Source organism: Protopterus annectens, chromosome 4.part0 (assembly GCF_019279795.1).
Source record: "Protopterus annectens isolate FY-2018-M chromosome 4.part0, PAN1.0, whole genome shotgun sequence".
Classification (NCBI taxonomy): Eukaryota; Metazoa; Chordata; order Ceratodontiformes; family Protopteridae; genus Protopterus; species Protopterus annectens.
The window spans coordinates 1,442,254,450-1,442,279,606 of record NC_056733.1 but is presented as its reverse complement, the minus strand read 5'-3'; the positions used below and the strand labels follow the sequence as shown (position 1 = coordinate 1,442,279,606).

General features: G+C 40.9%; 1 protein-coding gene across 4 annotated transcripts in view; it reads left to right on the top strand.

Annotated features, from left to right (window-relative positions):
• LOC122799903 (E3 ubiquitin-protein ligase RNF14-like) overlaps positions 1–25,157 on the top strand; it is a 975,557-nt gene that overhangs the window by 747,436 nt on the left and 202,964 nt on the right. For all 4 annotated transcript variants that reach the window (XM_044069290.1, XM_044069286.1, XM_044069287.1 and 1 more), the window contains exon 7: positions 3,349–3,521. In XM_044069290.1, coding sequence (XP_043925225.1) covers positions 3,349–3,521 — 173 coding nt within the window. The remainder of the gene's footprint in view (positions 1–3,348; positions 3,522–25,157) is intronic.

Here is a 25,157-nt window from a genome sequence, read left to right as displayed (position 1 = left end):
TTGCTTTTTTTAGCTAACCAGTGTTCCCATGCCTTGTCCCTTTCTTTTAATAAGTCTTGGTGTTATTTCTAAGCAAGGGTGTGTGGTGATGTTTTATTCTAGCTATTCTGCAGGGGGGCCAGGATGTTTAGGATGTTGAGGAAGGTGGTGTTAGTGTTGAACAGCGTCATCTAGTGGTAGGGTTTTGAGGGGGGACCAGTTTATTTGTTGGAAGAGGGAGTTGAAAATGTGTATATTTCATTATTTTTTTGTGGATTAGCCTATAGACTACTTGTCTAGGTGGACTAAGATAGTTTCTGATTAGGTAGGTGGTCACTTATGGTACTGTGGAGGCATCCTGCTAGAAGGGCTGTGTTATTTTTATTTGTGAGAGTCCAATCCAGGATGGATTGTCTGTTGGAGGTTTTGTCTATTCTTCTGAGGTTTTGTATGAGCTGGTAGAAACCATATAGGTTTATGAAATTGGATGGATTATTGGAATTATAGGTGGACCGGTCAGTGTTTAGGTCACCCATAATTATGGTTTCTTGGTGGAAGGTTGTGGATAGCCAGTGAAGTATGTTTTCAACTGTGCTATTGTTATCTCCTGGAGGGACATAGCCACTATGATGTGTTTTGTTCTTGTTGATGATCAGTTTGATGATGAGTATTTCTGCATTGTTAGATGTAGGAAGTGTGGTGTTAACTTCTAGGGCTAGATTTTGTTTAAACATTATTGCTACACCTCCTCCACATTTATTTTGACGATCAAGTCTATATATGTTGAACCCTGGGGGAAGTATTTAATTGTTTTTGACATGTGGCTTAAGCCAAGTTTCGGTCAAAATGGTTGTCGGGGGAATGTAGGTCAATTAGTGCATGGAAGTCATAGATTTTGTTTAGTATACTTACATTTATATTAAGGAACAGCAGGGAGTGTTGATTGGGTGAAGGGGTATGGTGGAGTTGATTTGAGGTGTAAGTGGTAGTTTTCTTATTGGTAGGCTTGGGGCCAGGGCTGGGTGGATGTCGCCACTGAGTTTTAGTTTTGATAATATATGAAGTAAAGTTGTTATAAGTTTGCTTAGTTGTTTGTGGTTTCTAAATACTGGTTCATTTTTGTGTCTGGTTTGATTGTATTTAAGTGGGAGGTAGTCTATTTCTGTGTTGCTGTAGAGGTTGGGTGAAATGTAGTGGTGGGTTATGGGCAGTGGAGAGTTGGTGGGGTGGTCATAGTAGATGGGGGTGTAGAAGTTAGTTAAATGGTAAAGAAGGGCTAGTGTGAATAGGTTAGCTGTGCTGAGAGATAAGGTAGTAAATAGTGTCTGTTTTAGTGGATGTAATGATGTGTTTTAGTGAATGTAACATTGCATGCTTAGTGTGTTGAGATGAGTGGGACTAACATTGTGTGGTTAGTGTGTTTTGAGATGTTGGGGGGGGTGATGGTTGTGAGTTTGTGAGTATGTGGTAGAGCAGGGATTTAATCGGATAGGGTGACTGTGGGAAGTCAGAACAGCTGAATGGGTAGGTGGATATGTGTTGTATTGTAATGGTGGGGGAGGGGGGTATAGTGGAGATTGTCCTGTTTTGATTACAGGGAGTGACAACTGCTGTGTATGAAAGAAGAGGGTGTTTCAATACAATGTATTGATAGCATTTTGCAATGGTAAAAAGGGTAGGGATTGGTAAAAGGTTAATATATGTGTACTAATGGATGGGTGTTTATTAGAATTAGTGTGGAAATGTACGCTACTTTATAATTCATAATTGTACAGGTGGTGATTGGTAGACACGTGTGAGTGGTTAGGTTTAGATAAATTTGAGTGATTTAGGGGCGGGAGGGGATGGGGCAGGGTAGGGGAAGCAGAGTTATTGTTATCATCATCATCATCATCCAAAGTAGGTGGGATTGGAGTGTGAGTGGTGCTACAGTTATTTGATAGAGCTAGAGTTGTTTTGGTGAAGTATTTATCAAATGGGTGGATATGTTGTCAGTAGTTGGAGGTAGTGGTGGGGTGGGAGGATCTTATTAATAGCAGACGAGAACTTTTTGGGGTTTTTGTGGTGCATAGTTTGGATGTTGTGATAGTAGTTCGTTTGGTCTACTTTGATTTGTCTCATGTAATTTGCCTTATTTCTAAGCTCATGGTAAGTTTGTAAAACTTCATTCTTTTTATTTTGGTATTGTGCCCAAGCTTTGTCTCTTGCAGTTAGTAATGCCCTAGTTTCTTTAGTTAGCAATTGAGCATGGTCGTATTTAATTCTTATAGTTCTAAGTGGTGCGTGAAAGTTCAAGATATTACTGAAGGTAGAGTTAAAATATTTCATGGCTTTATCTAGGGGTAGGTATTTGAGTGGAGACCAGTTGCAAAGTTTAAGGGAGGAGGTAAAGTTTTGGGTGTTGGTTTTTCTTGTTCCTTATTTGTTTATAGGAAGGGAAAATTGGTGGTCTCGATATTTCTTGACATTTCTAAAGCTTTTGACATGGTCTCGCATAACGCTGTCTGAGTAGAAAGGTTGGAAGATGGTCACTGAGACTGTCTGGAAGGCAGCCTGAGTGAAAGAAGAATGGTGACCTGTTAGTATCCAGTCAAGGATGGATTGTTAGTTCTGGTTGGTGTTTGAATAGTTCGCGAAAAAACATGCAGGTTAATATGATTAATTGGATTTTGAGTCACAACTTGACCAGTCTATATTAAAAATCTCCAATGGTAAGTATTTCTTAAGATTGAGAAGGTTGGGCGAGTTTAAGTGATATTTTTGTGGAAGTATTTAAATTTCTTAAAAGCTCTCATGCCTGTGGACTTGACATTAGACTAACCGATTAAGAGAGGAGTTATCACTGCATATCTTTAAGAAGGAACTTTGACTGCATGCATACCCATCGTTAAGTTCTCGCATAAGATCTGGAACATCAAATAACTTTATGGTCGGTAAGCCTTAAGGTTATTCACCAAGCCTGTGAACAAGTGATGGGAGTTTCTTCACTTATACCCCACAAACAAATAAAATGTGAAAGTGAGGACTCCATTGTCTTTAAGCATCACCACTATTGGTATTTACATCAGCAGATCTCTTTTCTTGAACATTGCTAGAGGGAAAAAAATGGTATTTTCTGAACTGACCTCTTTCATTGCTCTTGATGACACACTGCAAGCACCAAGATCTTTCAGTATGGTTGACATATTCTGGAAAATGTTAAGTTCTTACATGTTTCTGAATTCCATTATCATTATTTTGAGTAATGGAGGAAGTTTTATAATGTTTGATCTCTCTCTTATTTTTTATTTATTTTTTTAATACATATGAGTTTGAATTTTCCTAGTAAGAATACTACTGACTTGTATTTTCACTGTAAATTTTTTTAAGCAAAAATTCAAGATCTGTGTACTGATTACCTAAAAGCAGATGAAGAAACAAAAAAGTTTCTGGAACAAAGGTATGGAAAGGCAGTAATACAAAAAGCATTAGACGAGCTGGAGAGTGAAGACTGGCTAGCAAAGAACACCAAACCCTGCCCTGCTTGTGGTACTCATATTCAGGTAACACTGCACATTGTTACATTCTTGAAAAGAATTATGATTTCATATACCTAGAGTATCTTGAGCACTGTCTTCATTTGAGTAGAAGTAAGCAGCCTTATACAAATATGAAATAGACTGTTCTGCTAATGGGTTAATCTCATAAAAGGAGAAAAGCTTTTTTAAACATGTTATGCTTTGCATTGTGAAGCTGTAGTATAGGAAGTTAAATGCCAGTTTATACACTATGCAGTATTTTTGGAGATGCATCAGTCCATAATCACTTAATACCACTAGTGGAACCTCTATAATACGATAGCAGCATTCCCAGAAATGTTCTAATAGTATCAAAGTGCCATCAACTCTAAGACCAGAGTTTTTTCTGTTGTATTCATGTGTTTTTATTTGAATTTATTCTGCAGTCTGTGTCAGTGCAGTGCAAATGCAGATTAACTGGTATATTGTTCTTCATTGGATCACTGGCATGGTGGCTTTAGCTATATTGTTTGTATCCTGCCGGTGATATAACAGCCGGCTAGCTTTGAAAGCTTAAGGGCACCTTCCATACTTCTAGACTGTTGACAGCTCAAGCAAGTCTGTGGCAAATCAGTGGTCTGGGTGCCAGGCCATCTACAGATTTCCTGCCATTGAAAAGCACTCCTCTTGCAGGCTTTTGAGGATTGGTGTTCGGCTAGTGTTTCTCTGTTGCTGGGGAAAAAAGTTCCCTTGGAGGGGGGCTTCCACATTCAATGACTAAAACTTACAATATTTTTTTTTGCTAGAAGATAACTATATATTTTTTTACAGTCGTGACTTTTCTGTCAATTAAGGTATGTTTTTTTTTTCTACTTTTATATGTGAACTTTTGTTTTTCTAAGAAAAGGTAAAATACCTTTATCGATAACCATTTTATAAATTGTTTTTAGGAGCTGGGGCAAATGTGTGTTGTGGTTGCTATGATGATCTGGTGAATTCACTTCTTTGCTACTTATTTGCTACTGTCGTCATTACTCTGGTTCCAGACTTCTCTCTTGGCTTTACCATGGTGAAGCTTACACATTTTTCGGTTCTTCTTCCTCCAGTCACAAAAAGAAGAAAATGTCCAGATGGTCTTTGCATCTTCAGCAGGTTACTCTTTCACAGCTTCAGATGTGTGCCTCTGCAGTGACCATTTCTGATTCCTCAGGCTGCTGTTTTCCTGGTGTTCCTCTAGTGTATTCCCTTCTGCCACCATACACTTGAGGGTTGGACACATCCTCTACAGCTGCTGGATTGAATTACAGTTATGGGAGAACCACTCAGTCTCAGAGGAATATTGATTTTCTCGTAACCAAACTGAGATGGCTGTTCTCCAAGGTGATGTCCCTGACATTTATTTATTTATTTGACATTCGTTTACTAGGAAAGTCCGACTGGGTGGGTGCCCATTTTCAGAGGATGCCTGGGGAGAAAAGCTTTTGAGGCAATTATCATATTGCATTAGCTTATTACAGGGTAACAGTGAACATTTTCGCACACAAGAATATACAATAATGGTTAGCACATCATTTTTACATATATTAGATGAAACATACTTGCACATATATTACAGACATTAGATATTGATAAGGGTACATGACACAATTGGTCTTTCCAGTTATATGATTCAAATCAGTATTTTTCCATTTGATAAATAATTTTTGTTGTAATGTACTTGTTATACATATCTTATAATACAGGGTTGAGAGAGGAGAGGAATTATAGGAGAGGGAAAGTAGGAGAAAAGTATGGGATATGGACAGAGAAAAAGCAAAAGGGAGAAAGAAAAGTTAGGGGACGGTATGGTGATAGTGTAAGGTGTAGGTAAGAGGCAAGAAATTATCAGTTGTATAAAATATAATCGCAAAATGGAAGTTAATGCTGTTAGTTACAAATTAAGGAGCTGTTTGATTAACCTCGTGTAGAACATAAGTATAGTCGTGTATTTTTTAGATAGTTTTTAAGAGTGTGTGTGAATGATTTGAAGGGTTTGTGTGCCTTATAGATATGGTCATAGTGTTCCATGTTTTAAATATGGAGTGAGAATACCTTGCTGATTCAGGTGGTTTATGAAGAGTGAGTTAAACTTGGTTACTTGATCACAGGGGACGTTTAGTGGAGTGTTTTTGTAGTATAGAATTTAAAGCTAGGCAGGTGTGTGGGTGGTAAATGATTTTATGTGTGGTGATTTAACTGAATATATTTTAGGTAGTTGGGTAGTTCTAGACAGTTAAGTGTTTTCAGTGTAGTGCAGTGGTGGGTACGGTAGTGAGAATTTGATGCAAATCTTGCTATTTTATTGTAACATTGTTCAAGTTTTTGAGATTTGAAAATTATATAAGATGGGGGCTCCATAAAGAAGAGAAGGCAAAAAGCTATTTGCAAGAGTGTATCTGGATGTGGAGGTGAGGAAGTTTCTAGCTCTGTAGAGTAAGCCTAGTTTTTCGTGTATATTTTTGATGGTATTTTTGTATGTGTCAATCAAATTTAAGGTTGTTGTCTATGGTCATGCCTAATAGTTTTGTATTGGCTATAGTGGTGTTATTGAGGGAGTATATTTTAAAGGTGTGTTTTTTGTGAGACCGAGATTTGGGATAGAAAACTAAGTTTGGTTTTCTTTGGATTGAGCGCGAGTTGGGAGTTTTGTAACCATTTTTCAGTGGCAGTGAGGGATTCTTGTTTAATTTGTTTGAGGTGCATGGTTGTTAGTACACAAGTGTTGAGTCATCAGCATACTGTATGAGAGAAGCATGTATACAAGTGTGAAGAGAATTTGTAAGGATATTAAAGAGGAGAGGACAAAGGACTGATCCTTGTTGAACCTGAGAAAAGGTGAGAGCACTGATATGCCATTTTACTGATTGGCATCTGTCAGTGCAATGACTCTTGAACCAGTTTAGGGTGTTTGGTGTTAGATTTAAGGCTGACATTTGCTCTAGTAGCTTAATGTGGCTGACTGTATCAAAGGGTTTTAATAGGTCAAGGAATATGGCTTTTAATAGGTCAAGGGATATGACAGAGACAAGTTGACTGTTGTCTCTGGCTTTGTTCACTGCATCTGTGAAAACTTTAAGAGCTGTATTTGTGCTATGGGAGGGTTGAAAACCATGCTGAGTTTTAGTTTTTCTTGGTTTTCAGGTATTGTTAGTTGTTTTTGGATGCATTTCTCTAAGACTTCAGAGAATGTGGATAGGATAGCTGTTGGTCTGAAATTAATGATGTCTGTAGAAGTACTGCCATTATGGAGGGGAATGATATGTGATTTTTTTTCCCAAGATTCTGGGGACATAGTTTTCCTGTATGGGTATATTTATGAGTATGGATATGGGGTAACTTATGCTACTTGCTGTTACTTTAAGAAATTTACTGGGTAGATTATCTGCAGAGCATGTTTTTTAGTTTGCTTAAGAGGTTTTTTATATAGGCTGTAGATACTGGTTGAAGTGTAAATGAGGAGGTAATAGTTGATCTGATGTTGTCAGTCTTAATTCATTCTTGACAGATAGGTTAGGTCCCCAACCCCTTGGAACCGACTCAGCCATTGTACATAGCTTGCACCAGCCAAAAACTCTCGAGCTAAGGCTCTACCCACAGTACCCCTCCTCTCATTACCCCAGATCTTGTTTGCCACTCTGAAAATTGGACGCGTCATCTGATGCTGTCAGTCAAGTGCTTCATTTTTTTCTACTTTTAGTGCTTTTCTGTAGCGACTTTGCTGAAAGCTTTCTATTTCTTATCAGATAGTTCTTTGTTTCTTTTTTGTGAGTGTTTGATTATTTTCTGCTGTTTCTACCCACCCCCTTTACCTAATGGTATTTCTGGTTACCATTGTTGGTAACAGGCTTTCCGTACTTACCCTTTCCTGCCGTTGGTATCTTTTTCCTTTCACTCTCTTTACTCTTTGGGTATTTCTAGTATACCATTGTTGGTAGACCTTGTTTAAAAAAAAAACAAAGAGAGCTACTTTACTTTTCTCTCCTTTCTACCTGCATGCGTGTGTGTGCGAATTTTAACTCAGTATGGCAGAAAAACAAAAGGGGGCATCCGGTTTCAAGCAATATCAGGACTGTGGCAGAAAGATGCCCAGTTCAGATGGGCATTTTTCTTGCGTGTACTGTTTGGGTGCCCCTCCTTTAGACATTACTTGTAAAATTTGTCAGGGCTTTTGGGGACCCGTACTTATGCAGAGAGACATAACAAACTCATATTAAAAGGCTTGTTGAAATTTTTTTAGTGAACCTTCTCTAAGGCTGAGACTACAAAATCTTTGAAGCCAGATATCAAGAAAAGAAGCCATTCTGTGCCGACCTCACCTTTGGCACATGAGGTAAAAGTCTTGGGTTCCGAGACTCTCCTCGAAATCAAAAGCCAAAGTACCAAAAGTGACAATACCGGCACCTTCGGCATGGACAGTGGCTCAGTCCCCATCAGAACTGATTCAGAGTTCTTCGGCACCGACACCACTGTTTCAGCGCCTATGACCTCTTCGGCACTGACAATAGTTTCTGGACAACCTCCACTTTCTTCTCATTCAGTCCCAGCTTCCCCTTCTGCACAGCAACCTATGGTGCTGAAAGTCAATCCATTAATAATTCCCAGGACTAGAGTCCCCTTTTGGAATGTCGATCCAGTCTTTCAGGAGTCTGTCGGAATTGGACAATCTCAGCAGGCATAGAAGGCTTCCGATTCCATAGAGCCCATTCCCCAGAGAATAGATGCAATTTTAACAGCCCCCGATCATCAGCTCCATTGGTCAAAGGGTCTAGCAGTGGATGCTATGGTGGTGGTGGTGGCCACCAAGAAGGAACTCATTGAGGAGAGTTCTACTCTCCATCCTTCTAACCAAGAGTCTAGAACAATGGACAGATTTGGGAACCGGGTTTTTGCCTCTTCAACCTTCGCTATTGGGTCCTTGAAATTCTTGGCATATTTTACTGGACTTCAAAGGGATCTGATAACTGAGCTTTCAGACATCCTTACAGGAGCTCTGTCTGAAGAGGTTCGGGATAGGGTTCCCTTACAGCTTGCCACCCTGGAGTCTATCTCAAACTTGTCCATGCGGCTTATTGCCCATTCAGTTGAAGGGACGTCAAGGCAATGGGTACAGGCATTGCCTTAAGGCAGTACATCTGGATGCACTTGTGACTTCACGGAACCCTTCAAGTCTTCCTTCGTCAACACTCCTGTTGACGCATCCTCCTTGTTTGGCCCAAAAGTTAGACACGCTAGCCAGGTATGAGAAGGATGGAAAGATCCTTTCTGCCATGGGCATTCGTTGTTCTACTTCTCAACAATCCTATTCTAGGAATCAAAGGGATGGTAAACTGTGGTTCAAAAAATCCCAAGGCCCTTTTCATGGCACATGTGGTGGGTACTCCCCCAGGGCAGAGAGGGGAACTCTACTGGAAGACATCCTTCCTGTGGCAGAGGGGGTCCGCGTAACCAGGGCTCCAGAGATTCCTTCTCTGGACAGCCTTGCTAGCGCTCCTGAAAAGGAGGCCCAATTGCTTACCTCTGGAAGCAGTCGGGGAAGATTTTCACTGCAGCAGTCTGTCTGGCTTACGATAACTTTGGATACCTGGGTGCAGAAAATTATCAGCAGAGGTTATCATACCCCATTCAGTCTTTTTCCTTGACTTCAAAAGCGAATCCCAGTTGTTCCACCCAGTCAGAGGGATCTAGCAGCAGTAGAAATCCAAAAGCTGCTTCTGAAAAGTGTCCTCCAAGAAGGTCCTGCCAGACCAAAGAGGATCTGAATTTCACTCAGGATTCTTTTTAGTGCCAGAAAAGACAGGGGACTGGAAGACCAATTCTGGATCTCAGCCTATTGAACAAATTTGTACAACAGACAAAATTCAGATGGTCACAGTTCATTCCATCCTTCCCTTTCTGGAGAAGAATGATTGGATTTGCTCTGTAGATCTTCAGGATCTGTATTACCACATAAAGATGAACAAGTGCTCCAGAAGACATCTCCGCCAGTCGTTAGCAATTTTGAGCACTGCCCTTCGGTCTCACCACAGCCCCCAGGGTGTTCACCAAATGCCTGGCAGTCTTAGCAGCTCCCTTCAGACTGCAAGGATTCTGAGTGTTTCCATATCTAGATGACTGGCTCCTCACCGCCCCCTCCAGGCATCTACTGCTTTACGTAACAGACTTTTGTGGTTCACTTCTCAGAGACTAGGCATTTCCATAAAAAAGAGAATACAGTTTCTTGTGTAGCCTCTCTTCCCCTCCACAGGCTGATGAAGCTAAGGTCACAAGTTCAGGTTATCATTTCCCGAAACAAAAGATGTTCTTCATCTCACATTGCTGCAGTCCTAACACTTGGGTAGTCCGCTGTCCTTGGTCGGCCCGAATATCATCAGGCGCATTTGACTGACGGGTACAAATGCGCATGACTCTTTTGCCGCATGGTCCGATGCAGAAGCAGTAGTGCTGGTTGGCGTTCTGAGATGTTTCGATTTAGAAGTTTCAGACCGAGTTCAAAGTTGGGGGAATATTTTGGTTTTCTTGCCTCAGTCATTTACCGGATGTCAGAAAAAGTTAATAATTGCATTTCTTGTGGGAAACAGATACCGCATAGAGATTATCATACTTTGTGTATTCCTTGCTTAGGGCCTGAGCACGACGTTGTTGACTGTCGCTCTTGTGCTAGATTTAATAACTATAAAGAGAAGGTTGGATTGTGCAAGGTTAGTCTTTGGGAAGCGGTGCAACTATAAAATGCCGTCGGATGCTCAAGGACAAGGCAGTTAAGCCTAGGCTAGAAGAACCGTCTGTACCAGACGCCGGTTCTTTAGAGGTGTCGGTGGAGCTGGTGGCTCCACCGGAGGTTTCTTTGTGTTCCCAGGGTGAGACCTTATTGTTGCAGGATGTGGCCTCTCAGGAGACTAGTCAGGCTGAGGGGCTTCTCATTACTATACTCCCTCCCTTCCCAAGGTGGCTAGGCCCTCTCCTTCTGTTTCAAAGGCTTCCCCCAGGGGCAGGCCAGGTTTGGCTTCAGTTGGTGTTACCCCTAGCTCCTCAAGTACTGTGCCCAAGAAGCATATGCTTAAAATGGCAGAAGATTTGATTACTTTGATTAGGGGTTCTATGCCCCTCCTGATAAGAGACCTAGGGTGGATCCTGAGCTGGGGGTTTTGAGCAGGCTTCAGATGTTTCAGAGTCTGGTTGAAGACTTGCAGGAGTACTCTCCTTATTCTGATTCTGATGTGGATGATTCTACTCCTTCTGCTACTCCTCCTGAGGATTTTTCTTTTCAGAAACTCTTCATTCCATGAGGGCATTTTAAGTGGGAGGTCAGGACTTCTCTGATTCCAGGAAAAGGCTTAGGGAATTTCTGTTTTTACCCCAGCATAGGCCTTTGGCTATACCTCCTGTTTTGGATGTAGTGGACGATGTTTTTACAGAAGCTTCTCTTAATCCTGATTCTTTGCCTCCTGCTCCTGTTAAGCCGGATAGGTATTACAGGGTGCCTGAAGCTCATAAGTATCTTTTTAAGAGTCCTAGGGCAGACCCAGAGACTGTTAGCCAGGGGCCTAAAGGTGTAAAGGCTTCTGTTGTTAAGAATCCGGTTCCTGCAGACAAGGAGGCTAGGACCTTGGATATGTGGGGAAAGAAAGTCTATACTTCTTCCACTCTTGCTATGAGGGCTCTGAATTGCCAGTTTCACATGTTGAAATACCAAAATTATCTCCTTTCACTATTGAAGTCTAAGGTTGATGCTCTGGCAGTAGGTATTGATTGTAAGGAGTTGCAAGATTTAGTGCATGTTTCTGAACAGGTGGGTAAGCATTCTTTGCAATGTGGTTTTGATGCTGTACAGGCCTCGTCTAGGGTGGCTGCCACTGGGTCAGTCCTTCGCAGGCACGCCTGGCTGAGGGATCAGAATTTGTCTGAACATGTTAAGACAAGGATTTTAGATGCTCCTTTACAATCTGACATGTTGTTTGGTCCTCCTGTTGAGACGGTCTTAAAGAAAATGGAAGACAAGGCTAAGTCTATGCAGACTGTTAAAGATTTTTTGCAGGTCCAGCCTCCAAAGTTTAGTAGAAAGTGGCCTACTAAAGGGTGGACGTATCCTTCTTATGGTTCACAGTCTAGGGGTAGATCTAGAGCAGAGCCCAGGGCTCTTTCAGGCCTAGAACAGGGAGTTCTCCTGCACAGGCTTCGGGTGAGGGCAGGGGTCAGTCCTTTCAGCAGACCCAATGACCAACCTTTTCAGCTGCCAGAGCCTGCACGCCTGGCAGCACCTTTGGGAGGAAGGTTGGCACTTTTCAAAGAAAATTGGAGTTTAATTACCCAGGACAGTTGGGTATTGGATATCATTCACCACGGCTACAGGTTTTATTTCCATACCTTGCCTCCTTTCAAAGGCATGCCAGACGTTCCTCCTCCACAAAGACTAGAGGCTCACAAACAGGTTTCTCTGTTGCTCCAACTAGGGGCCATACAGCCGGTCCCTCTGCCAGAAGTGGGCCTAGGATTTTATTCTCGCCTGTTCCTAGTACCAAAGAAGGGGAACACGTGGAGACCAATTTTGGATTTATCTATCCTCAACACTTATCTGGACATTCCCAAGTTCAAAATGTTGACGTTGCAGCAGCTTTTACCTCTGCTGGGCAAAGATCATTGGATGGTAACTTTGGATCTCAAGGAGGCTTACCTTCATGTTCCTATCAGACTAAGTTGCAGGAAGTATCTGGAGCTGGGACTTCTCACTATCAGTTCTCTGCATTGCCCTTTGGCTTATCTACTGCCCAGAGTGTTCACGAAAGTTCTGGCTCCAGTGATAGCTTTCTTCAGACAAAAGGAATACAGATCTATCCTTATTTGGACGACTGCCTAATTCTGGCTCAAGGAAGAGAAGAGCTTCTTCATCATTTGGATTATGTGATAGCAGTGCTAAGATGCCTAGGGTATTCTGTGAACGAAATAAAGTCCAGTCTAGTACCCTCTCAAGACATGTGCTTTCTGGGTGTGAGACTGAATACAGCATCCCAGATGGCCTTTTTAACCCCGGACAAACAAAAGAGTCTATCCCTTTACTTCCATCAACTATCTCATCAGTCCGGGCTGACTGCAAGGACAGTCCTTCAAGCCTTAGGGTTCATGGCATCTTGTATTCTGGTGCTTCCCAATGCCAAACTGCATATGAGGAAGCTACAATTGTATCTCAAAAATGTATGGACACAGCACTGCCAGGATCTAGACACTGTCATTCAAATAATACCTTGCATTCAAAAGGAATTTTTGTGGTGGGCACAGGAATGTCACCTAAACAAGGGACTCTCTGTGACCCGGCCAGAGGCGAGTCAGATTTTAACGACAGATGCCTCAGACAAAGCTTGGGGAGCTCATCTAAATGGAAAGTGGATACAAAACAAGTGGCCTGTCAGACTACAACATCTACATATCAACATGAAGGAGATGTTAGCAGTCCAGCTTGCATTAATTGCTTCCAAGGAATTACTTCTTCCAGGGCAGGTGTGGATTCTAACAGACAACACAACTGTCATGTGGTACATCAACAAGCAAGGGGAACATTCTTATCCTCTATGCAGGCAAGCAATGATTTTGTGGGAGACTGCTCTCAGTTTACAGCTCAATCTTCAGGCAAGGTTTCTGCCAGGAGCACAGAACTCCTTAGCAGATGTGTTGAGCAGACAATTATGGATCCCCACGAGTGGAAATTGGATCCTCATGTATTTCAGAAATTGACAGTGTCATGGGGAACTCCAGACATAGATCTGTTCGCTTCTCCACTAAACCATCAGCTGCCAAAGTTTTGCACAAAAAGGTTTCATCCCACAGCTTGGAAAGTGGATGCTCTTTCTTTCAATTGGAGCAATCTTCATGTATATGCCTTTCCACCTCTGCCTCTCCTCCCAAAGGTACTTCTAAAGGTCAGACAGGACAAGCCAAGGATGATTTTAATGGCTCGATTGGCCTCGACAACACTGGTACCCATTACTGAGAAGTCTGGTACGGAAGCCTCCATGGCCTTTGCCTTTGATTCCACACCTGTTGTCGCAGGAGGACAGCCATTTGCTAAATGTCAAGCTTCACTCTCTGCACCTAACAGCCTGGCATATTCTGTTTTGAACCAAAGTGGGCCTCCACTTCCTCAGCAAGTTTTGAATGTTATTTTGGAAGCTAGGAGGCCTAGTACAAGGAAAAGTGTACGCAGACAAATGGAAGAGATTTTTGTTTTGGAGTGCAGCAAAAGATTTTGATGTTTCTGAGCCTAATTTGAGTGTGGCTCTTCAATATCTTACTGAGTTACTGGACAAAGGTTTGTCTTTCTCTTCTATTAAAGTTCATGCTGCAGCAATTTCAGCTCACTATGAGTGCAACCCACCATTGTTTTCTCATCCTTTGTTCAAGCAATTTCTTAGAGGGGCAAAGAATATAAGACCCCAGAGCTCCTACTCCTGCTTGGGATCTCAATTTTGTGTTGGAGAAACTCACTCTACAACCTTTTGAGCCTGCAGCTACTGCTGAGTTGAAATATTTATCTTGGAAGACTGCTTTTGTTGGCCATTACCTCTGCAAGAAGGGTTTCTGAATTACAGGCCCTTATGGCAGTTGAGCCTTTCTTGATTTTCCATAAGGATAGGGTATCATTCTAATCCTTCCTTTATGCCTAAGGTGGTTTCTAGTGTGGCTTTAAACCAAACTATTCATTTGCCTACTTTTATGCAAATCCCCAAAATAAAGGGGAAAAGATTTTGCACACTTTAGATGTCCACAGGCAGTTGCGTTATTATTTGGACAGAACTAAAGGGTTCAGGCAGTCTCAGCAGTTGTTTGTTTCTTTTGCCTTGAGTTCTCAGGGCAAGCCTGTATCAAAACAAACTATTTCTAAGTGGATTGGGTTTTGCATTGCTTTCTGTTATTCCCATCATGGCAAGGAGATTCCAGCTGGGATTAGGCCTCATTCCACTAGGGCTACTGCCACTTCAACAGCTTTTGAGGAGTGGCAACCAAGGATATTTTGGAGGCAGCTACTTGGAGTTCTGTACATACTTTCTCTAGGCATTATCACCTGCCACTTTACTCTAAGTCCAGGGCTGGTTTTGCCACTGCTGTTTTGCAGGGCATTTTGGCAGCTCCTGCTTCCTTGTAGTTGGCCATCCTCCCTTACCTCTGCTTTGGGATTCTACCCAAGTGTTAGGACTGCAGCAATGTGAGATGAAGAACATAGTACAGTTTTGTACCTACCATAAATGTAGATGTTCAAGATCCACATTGCTGCAGTCCCTCCTCCTTCCCTCTGTAGTTAGAGGCGGTTGTGTGGGTTGGGTTGTACATTTTGTGTATATTGTATATATTGTACATATAGTTAGTGCAGGGGTGGTTGGTTGGTTGTTTGCTGTCTTTTGGTTTTGACCTTTATTTTTAGGGTCTTCTGACATCTGGGGCAAGAAAAGACTGAGGATACGGTCATGCGCATTTGTACCCTGGCGTCCTGGCGTCAGTCAAATGCGCTGACTATACTTTGATATTAAGTGTTAGGACTGCAGCAATGTGGATCTTCGAACATCTACATTTATGGTAGGTACAAAACTGTACTTTCCTGCTTGTCTGGTACTGCAAACTCTGGGGTCCATGGCAGCAACTATAACTTTAGTACACCTATGAGATACCGCATGAGGGTGCTTCATTGGCTCTTGGCGTCACAATGGTAGATTCTAACGCATCCGATGTCCCACCTAATGTTGATGATAAACCACTGCAAAAAGGATTTATCTTTGTGGATGAAGCCAGAAGAAAATCTATGCCCCCCGCCCCCTTCGCTCAAAACCATAGTGACCAGAGACACTTCCCAGAATGGGTGGGGGGGCATTATCTAGGAAAGACTGCCCAAGGCACTTGGTCCCCGCAAGAGGCCAACATTGCATATCAACATCCTGGAATTAAGGGCAGTGCTTTTAGCATTGCAAGCATTCCAGTCTGTCCTTCCTTCGAGGACAATTGCAATCCAGTCAGACAACAAGTTGTTAGTCTGGTATAGCAACAAACAAGATGGAACCAGATCCTACCCACTATGTCAGGAAGCCCTAATAATTTGGTAATGGGCTATTGCTTCCAGCCACTTTCTGGTAGCAATGCATATCCTGGGGAAATCCAACATGATTGTGGACAAGTTGAGCAGATGCATTCTGCTACCTCATGAGTGGTCTCTCAACCACAACATAGCGATGAAGATTTTTCATCATTGAGGCCAGTCATGCTGCAGTCTGTTAACCTCCCCAATAAACAACAAATGCAATAGCTACTTTGCCCTAATGCCCCCTCATGGGAAGTCCCTGAGAGAGACATTTCTCCTTGATTGGCCCCCGGGACTTTTTTATGCCTTTCCCCCTATTCCACTAATTCCCCAGTTTTTGAGGAAAGCCAAAAGGGTGAGAAGCAATGTGATTCTCATTGCACTCTATTGGCCCAGTCAAGTCTGGTTCCCCATTCTTTGGCTTCATCTGGTTCACCGCCACTGGATTCTGGACCCGACTCCGGACCTGTTATCTCACATTTAGGGCTCTGTGCATTCCAATCTCCAAAACCTCAAGCTGACAGCTTGGTATTTCCAATTCTAGTAACTGCCAGTCCGAATAACTTATCCTCTTAGGTTTAAAGGATTTTTCTGGCTTCTCATAAACCGTCCACCAGAAAGCTTTACTAAAGCAATTGGAAAAGATTTTTGATTTGGGCCTGTTCCAACAACATAGATCCCTTCTCGGCACCAGTGAATAAGGTCCTAGAATATTTAGCGACTCTTGTTTGATTCAGGAGCCTCTACTTCCACAATTAAAGTTCATTTAGCCGCTATTTCCAGTTTTCATGACGGACTTGATGAACATTCCCTGATGTCTCATCATTTGCTCAAATTCTTTCTTAAATGCACCTTATATTTAAAACCCCTATTCAAAGACATGGTAGTGCCATGGGATTTGACCTTAGTCTTACAAAGCCAAGTTTGACAACCATTTGAACCAGCAGCTACTTGCGACCTCAAGTTTTTGTCTTGGAAAATCCTCTTCCTGGTAGCTATCATGTCAGCCAGGATAATTTCTGAATTGCAAGCTTTATGTGTAAAGCATCCTTACATCATTGTTCACAAGGAGAGAGTGTCATTAAGAACCAACTCATCTTTCCTCCCAAAAGTGGTGTCAGAATCTAATATTAATCAGTCCATAGACTTGCCAGTCCATAGACTTGCCAGTCTTCTTTCCACTTTTTCAAACAAAGGTGAATACTGCTTACACCTGCTGGATGTCCATAGACAACTATGTTTTTACCTAGACAGAAGAAAATCTTCTAGAAAATCAAACCAGTTATTCGGGTCTATGAGAATGACTAAAGTTGAAGTCAGTGAATGCCATAACATCGACACATAAACGATCTACGAAAACGGCGAAAGACGAAATGCCGAAAGTCACAACGCCGAACGAATTTCCGTGGCCAGCAGGGTGATCGTGGGGATGAGGAAGTATATCCTGTTCCCCACTGTAGTGCGTTTTCGGAGTTGGTATCTATAAGTAGGGGGGATATGGGGGGGGGGTGCAGAGGGGCTTGCCCCCCTGCAAAAACATTTGGAAAACTGTTTTAAGTTACGTTTGTTTACTTAGGTTTAACTTGCCTGTATGGTGCTGTTGCTTCCGGGAATTCCTTTGGCGTGACTTTCGATGTTTCCATCTTTTGCTGTTTTCGTAGATTGTTTGTGTCCATGTTATGGCATTTTCAGACTTCAGATTTCGTCTTTTTAATATAGACCCCAGTTATTCTTATCCTTTTCAGGACCTGGATTGGGCAAACTGGTATCAGAAGTTACTTTATGAAGATTGCTTAGAGATTACCTTTGTCTACAACCGGAATAAACTGAAACTACCCGCTGCTGTTGGAGTGATTCCACTAGATCTGTTTCCACTTCAGCTGTCTTTCATTCCAAGGCCTCCATTGAAGAAATATGTGCAGCTGCAACATGGACTACCTCTCATACCTTTACCACTCATTACAAATTAAATGTGGTCCCCAGGGGAAGAGCATCCTTTGGCTCTATGGTACTCAGGAATATCCTTCCTTAGGACCAGCCAGGACCTAAAGTAGCTGGGGACTGTGTCCCATCTGTCAAGAATGAATGAAGACTGACAACATCAGATAAAGAAGTTATGTCCTTACCATAATGTTCTATCTGTGTTGTCGATCTTCATTTCATTCTTGACAATCCCACCCACCTTCCCCCCTCCAAGAGACTTCTAGAGGATCGGACCTAGTCCTGGGATAGTACAGGGTTATCCCTTAGACAGGGCTTCTGTATTTTCTCTACTTCTCTGCAAACTCTGTCTGAGGTAATGGGAAGGGGGGGTAGGTAGAGCCTTATCTTGAGGGTTTTGGGCTATAGTGAGCTATGTATAATGTCTGAGTCGGTTCAGAGGGGTCAGAACCGAACCCATCTGTCAAGAATGAATGAAGATCGACAACACAGATGGAACGTTACGATAGGGGCATAACTTGTTTGCTGCTTGTGATCCGCAGTACTATGACTAAATTGTTTTATAATGGTTGCTGTACGGTCTACAAAGTAGGTATTAAGTTGTGTAGCATTTTCCAGAGGTGCACTATTTGGACATGGATTGGGATAAAATTTTTGCCCTGGTTGTAGTGTTTTCTTGACAGTTGACCAGAATTTCTCGGGATTGGCTTTTCAATTATTTTGAGGTCTGCTGAAGTATCTTTTGTCAGAGATGATCTGTCTTTTGGCCTGATTACAAAGACTTTTAAATTGTTGAAGGCTTAGTGGGTTTTGTTATTTTTCAAGGCTTTGTCTCTAGTTTGCATTGGTGGTCTTGTAGTGTTAAGGGTGCATCTCGTAATATTTTATTTCAGGGAGCTGTCATTTTGTTTAAGGTGTTAAGAAATATTGAGTTAAATTTCTCAATGGAATCCTGTAGTGGGATATTTCTTAGTATATTCCAGTTTATTGAAGAGAGAATATTGCTGAATGTCTGAGTGTTACAATTTGTTGTGTTACAAAGAGTTTTTATAGTTTGTTGTTTTGGAGGATTGTGTGTGTGTTTGATAAAGACAGGGAGATGGTCACTGAGGGGATTTGATAGGGTGCCAGGCGAGGTAAATTTAGTGGGATCTGATACTAAGATCCAGTCTAGTATGGAATTTGAGTTTTTACTAAAATATGTTGGAGTTTGTGTCAGGTGTTTATATCCAAAATGATTTGTGCTAAGTTTAGGGGAGGTAGATACAAGATCGAGCCAATTCATATTAACATCTGCTAGTATGACTGCTTCATGAGGGATGGAAGTTGAAGTCCAGTGTAGAAGGTCTTCTCTAATACATTGATATTGTTGCCTGGGGGAATATATAAGGTAATGATGCAGATTTGTTTGTGTTTGTTTAGTTTGAGGAAAGTGATAAGTTCTGCGTTATTGAATTGTGCTATGGGGGCATTATAAGGGATTAGGTTGAGACAATCTGGTTTATATTATTGCTACACCACCGCCTTTCCTTCTAGCTTGGTCATTCCTAATTATGTTATAATTTGGTGGTAATATTGTGGTGTTGCTAATATTTGATTGTAGCCATGTTTCTGTTATGGCTAAGAAACAAGGTTTTTGAACAGCTATCCAAGTATGGAGTGCTGTGATTTTATTACAAATACTTCTAGCATTTGGAGTAATGAAAGTTAGTTGACTACTGTTAAATGGATAAGGTACTATTTCATTTTGTTCAGTACTATTGACTTTGTTTTTAGATGATTTTTTTGGGCCTGGATTAGGGTGAATATCACCACTGGTTAAGACTGATGTGTGTTGGACTAGTGTTTTTAGATATTTTTTAGTCTTGTTCTAGCAGGGAATGTTATTTTAAGTTTACTTGATGGTACATTGAGTGGTTTATGTTTGAAATAGAGGTGCAGCGTGTCATGGCTGTTAAGATATTAACTTTAGGTTGGGTAGGTTTATCAGGTAGGTACTTAGGGATATGATAGTATGAATCTGGTGCCTTTGATAACAGGTGAGGTGGCGAAGGCATAGCAGTAGTAGACCCAAGCCTATAGTTACAGTTCATACTGTTACCTAATTTGGGAGTGATAGATAGAGGATAAGTGGTTTCGGAGAGAGATTGTGGGTTGTGTAAGTAATATATGTTTGATAATGGAATAGATAAAAAGTATGTAAAACAGTTGGTGGTTTTATATGCACTGGAAATAACAAGGCAGTAGTGATGAAAGGCTGAGCTACAGCGAGGAGTGATGAGTAATAGGGGAGCTAAATGATGATGGAATCTTGAGGGCTACATGTTTAAGTTGGATGGGAGGGGTTTAGTATTACTGTTTGGGTATGGCTACACGGTATAAATGTAGATGAAGTGTTGTGGGTGGGAATTAGGCACAGGGTAAGGAAGTGAACTGGAGCCAGAGTAGAGCTAGGGCTTGTCTAAATGGGACCCGCCTTGGTGTATTTGCTTATGAAAAAATACCTGTTGGGAAGGACTTGGTCTGTGAAGGTAAGAATGTTGGTGGCTAATGCATTAGTACAGCATTCAACATTTATAATAGACCATGTCTGCTAAAGGTTTTTAAAAATACAGTGTGCCTTACAGTACAATGTAGCAGCTGGATGGAGATGAGTTAACTTGGGTCATGGGGTAAAGAAGTGATTTTGATGAGGCAATTTGATTCTATGCTTTTTCTTATCAAAATTATGCAGAAAGTTAAACATTTATTTTCTTCTGTTATTTTAGGCAAGGAAATATATTTAGCTTATTTCAGAGTTTTTTTTTTCAGGCTTAACCCTCCTTTTACCAGATCTACTGGTAAGAGAAAAAGGAATTCTTCATTTTCTGAATATTCCCAGTGTGATTAATAGGGAATAGATTTCAAAATTTCCAGGAAACAAGCTTTCTTCTCAGGTAACCATGTCTGACTCTGAAGAGAGAGTATTTTTTATGATTTTTTTTCCATTGGCAAAGATTTTCTTTTCTTTGAAACCATGTCTAGGTTGAACCATTTTTTCATCAAGAATAAAATAACTTATTTGAAAAAAAAAATGTTAGGCTATATTACAGCTGAAATTTCCTCAGTCTACTGCTCTCTCTCCTTTTCTTCTAGCCTTGAAGGATGTTTTTATTATGGCCTGCAATATTCCTGACAGCCAGGCTGAGCCTCTAGACCCTAAGAAGGCAGATTGTATAAAATTCCTCAGTTTAACATATTTATTTTTCAAATCCTAGATCTGACCTTGAACTGATTGTTTTTTTCTTGCCATATCCTTCTGCATCTAAACATTTGGTAGATGTTAATCCCTTCCCCCATGACAAGGATGGGGGAAAGCTTTTGATACAGTTGGAAAAAAGAGTATGTTCCTCTACTCTTATTTTAAGATTCTTAATTATCAAGCTCACAAAGTTTTTGGTTGTTTCTTTTTAAAATATGAGTAACATTACTGCCACATTTTCTTCTTCTGAGGGCAGACCTTCTCTCAGTGCTCTTATTTCTTCTGTTTCTCAAGTAACCAAAACCTTTTTTGAAGTTTTCATATGACTCCGCTGATGCCTCTGTCAGAACAGCAGTTATTGGTCTGTGATGAGAAGGTTTGCGTGATTACATTCTCAAAATATGCTTGAAGGTGTTAAAGCTGAAATTTTGAATCTTCCCCTTGATAGGAAGGTTGTATTTTGCCCATATCCTGCTGAGGTCCTGAAAAGAAGTTGTCATGAGAGAGGGAAACCGATTTGATTAATTACTCAGATCCCTAACTCTATATCCATTTGTAAGATGCAAAATAAGCAGACTTAGCAAACAGATGTCCCAAAACACAATGGCAAGGACAGTCCAACAAGTCTGACTATCTTCAAAGTGTAAACCCCACAAACACCCTTCCTACTCTGGCAATCCTTTAAGTCTTTACCAACATCTGGCTTTTCATCTCCCTCTTTTTGGCAAAAAATAATCTCTCAGACAAATGGGTTCTTAGATGATTCGTCAGGAGTGCAAATTGCAGTGGGAGTCCCTACCTCCTTTTCAGGAGATTGTTAGTCATCCACCAGATTGAAATTCTTTATTCCCTGCTGTCATTCAACATCTGCTGACTCTAGGGGTAATGGTGTCTTTTCCTCTTTCCCTGACAGGGAAAGTTTTTTATTCGGGAATGGTTGTGGTACCAGAGAAGGAAAGAAGCTTCACAGAGATCAGTCTGAGATATTTTCCTTTCTCAACCAGTTTGTGATGGTTCTAAAGTTAAATGCTGCCCCTCCACAACCTGTTACCTCTTAGCTTTCTCTCAATTTATTTTTGTAACTTTTAAAGGATACTTATTGCATTCCTGTAGCCACAGATTTCTAACAGTTTTTTTTAAGGTTTTCTGGGTTTGGATTACACTTTCAGTTGTCTGCATTACCCTTTGCATTATCCGCTACTCAAAGGGTGTTCACGAAGTGTCCAACTCCAGTGATAGCCTATTGCAGACTGCAAGGTGTTAACATTTTCCTTGTATAGATGACTGGCTGATCTTGCTGAGTTTTTGTCAGTGTCATAAATCTCTCACTTGGGTAGGAGGTGTCCTTCATAGACTGTTTCCAGGCAAACATTAAAAAGTCTCATCTTATTCCTTTGTACAGGATTGTACTCCTAGGGTATCTCCTGGGTACATCAGTTCAAAGGGCTTTTCTTCAACAGGAAAAAGGTATGTCTATCAAGATCCTTTCATGAGTTTTTCATCTCAATTCAGGACTTCCACAAAGGAATTTCTCAGGATATCAGGATTCATGGCTTTTATGATTCTCACGATTCTTGTAGCCATATTCCACATAGGAAAGATTCTTATGAAGGTATAAAAAAAGGACAACCACTGTCAAAGCAGATTTTTCCTAAATAGTTGTCCCATGCTATTTCCTTTTCTTATTCCCTCCATATCAAGTCAATTTCCAGACAAGGTCAAGGCCCATTCAGTTAGGACCTTGACATCTTCAGTGTGTTTTTTTTGGAAAGGGGCAGACCCCAGAAGTATTCTAGAGGTAAGTAACCTGGTCCTCTGAACATAAATTTGCAAAACACTATAAACTAGTCTACTTTTCCAGTTCTAGACCAGGCTTTGTTAGGACTATTCTCCAGGTGCTCCTAGACTCTGATCAGGCCTCCTGCCAAACCTTCCATGCTATAGTGTTCGATCCAAATAGTTAGGACTATTGAAACAGAAATCTGATGATGAACATAGTACAGTTATGCAGGTAAACTTACTGTAGCAGTAGATATTCAAATTGATCAATGCTGCAGTAGCAGCTCCTTCCATCCACCCCCCTTATTTTTGTTGCCAGGAAGAGGATGCTGATTTTTAGTTAAGTAGCACTGACCTCTTTCAGAACTCTAGCCTTCCTGTTTCAGTTGGCATGAAAGCTCTGAAGGGCTTTGCACCGAGACCACTGGTTTTCTGCAGCCCTGTTTGAACTGTTAACAGTCTGAGCACATGGAAGGTGCCTAAAGCTTTGGAAACTGGCCCAACTGTTATATAATCTGCAGGATAGAACACATATAGACAAGTATACTGTAATCTGTTTGAACGTCTATTGTTATGGTAAGTTTACCTACATGACTGTACTTCCTAGATGTAGAGAATTATTTGTCATTATTTCTCTGCACTGAGATAAGGCAGTTTTGTGTGCTGGGAGTGGTATATTTTAGTGCTAACCTTTCTTCTGAACTGTCCATGATTTTGCAGAATGCCCTTGATTTTGCCTCATATTTATGCCGTTTTTATAAAATGTTTGATTTTCTGGTAAATCATGGAGGATCACAGTCCATCAACTAGGGCAGACATTACATTTTATACTACATATTGGCAAGAAAATGCATTTTATTGTAAGCACTCATTAACATATGTGAGTGTATATTACAATGAAAAAAATGCTTTTGCTAACATTATGTCCTGAATGCCATGCAACAGAGGTGCACGTTTGTTGGTTTTGGTAAGTATTTTGCTTCAGTTCTCTCTCTAGATTGGCACAGCTAATTGTTTTAACATTTAGAATAAGCTAAATAGATGTTTTGCTTAACTGTAAAAATACTCCCATGAAATTGTTTTAAACGTTTGTCAGAATTTGTATTAGAAAGGTGTGATTTGATTATTTTATTTTTCATTGAGCAAGTGTTACTAAAGTATTTTATAATTGCATAATTGCATATACGCAGTACTGTACCCTTTTTAACTTTTTTCTCTTATATTATTCTGATTTTTTGTTGTGTTTTTAATTTTATAACCAGCGTAATAAATAAGCAATGGATTCACTGAATAACTATGCCAGTAAAATTTACTGGAATGTAGTTATCCGATTTCATGTATTGGTTTTAAAAATTAGTTTAAAAGGATGACGGGAACAGTTGATAAATTATGTCAGAACAGTGTAAAGCTTCAGGGGTTTAGTAACATTTGTTACACAAAACTAAGCAGTATAAAAATTCTTGTAAATTCAGTACACGAAAATTAGAAGTTATGTACCTACCATAACGTTCCATGTTAGTTGTCTTCTGCTTTAGCTTAGGAACTCCTTTTACCAGCTCGAGGCAACCCTATATCCCATGATGCAAGGCGGAACTACCTCAGATCTCGTTTGGTAGCTAACCTACCCTGCTAAAGACTATCCTAACATAATTAGGAACACAAGTTCCTAATAGAAGTCCTCATATGCAGGCTCAGGAGGATACAACCTAATAGGAACTCTTCAAGATCTGTCCAGGCCAGGGGAAGGAGGGAGGATGAAGAAAGAAGAGAAGACAACTAACATGGAACGTTATGGTAGGTACATAACTTCTAAATGTTAAGTTGTCAATCTCGCCTCATTCTTGCTGGATGGGACAGCCCTAGCACCTGTATCCCAGGTGGCTCAATGGAACAGACTCTTGAGAACTGTGGAACCAAAACTGGCCCTATCTCTGGAGGCCAAGTCCAACTTGTAATGAGAGACAAAGGTATGAGGCGCCCAAGTAGCTGCTGCACAAATGGTATCAATGGGTAGTCTATCCTGAAAAGCTGCAGAAGTGGATAGACTCCTGGTTGAGTGTGCTTTTGGCTTAGAAGATAGCTGCTTGCCTCTGAGAGAGTACACATAGGAAATAGTGGAAGTCAACCATCTGGATAAGGTCACTTTAGAGACTGGAAGACCTATCCTGTTTTCTGCATAGGAGACAAATAATTGGTCCGATTTTCTGAATTGTTTAGTTCTATGCAAATAGTACCTGAGCTGACGATGGACATCCAAAATGCAGTTTCTGTTCAGCTCTGTCGGAATAGTTTGGGAAAGACTGGTAGGTCTATAGATTGGTTAATGTTGGTTTGAGATACGACTTTGGGGAGAAAGGAAGGGTTAGTTCTTAATGATACCCTGTCCTTATGAAAACCAAATAAAATGCAGAGAGCTTAAGAAACCCTTCTTGCAGAAGTAACAGCCAGTAAAAATATAGTTTTCCAGGTCAATAACTTCAAAGAACATGAAGCAGACCAAGGGAGGTAGTATCAAGGATGCCAACATTAAGTTTAGATCCCATTGCAGAGGAGGATGCTTTATAGGTGGTTTTAGGAGAAAACTCCTCTCAGAAAGGCCTTGCATAATCTATGAGACATAATG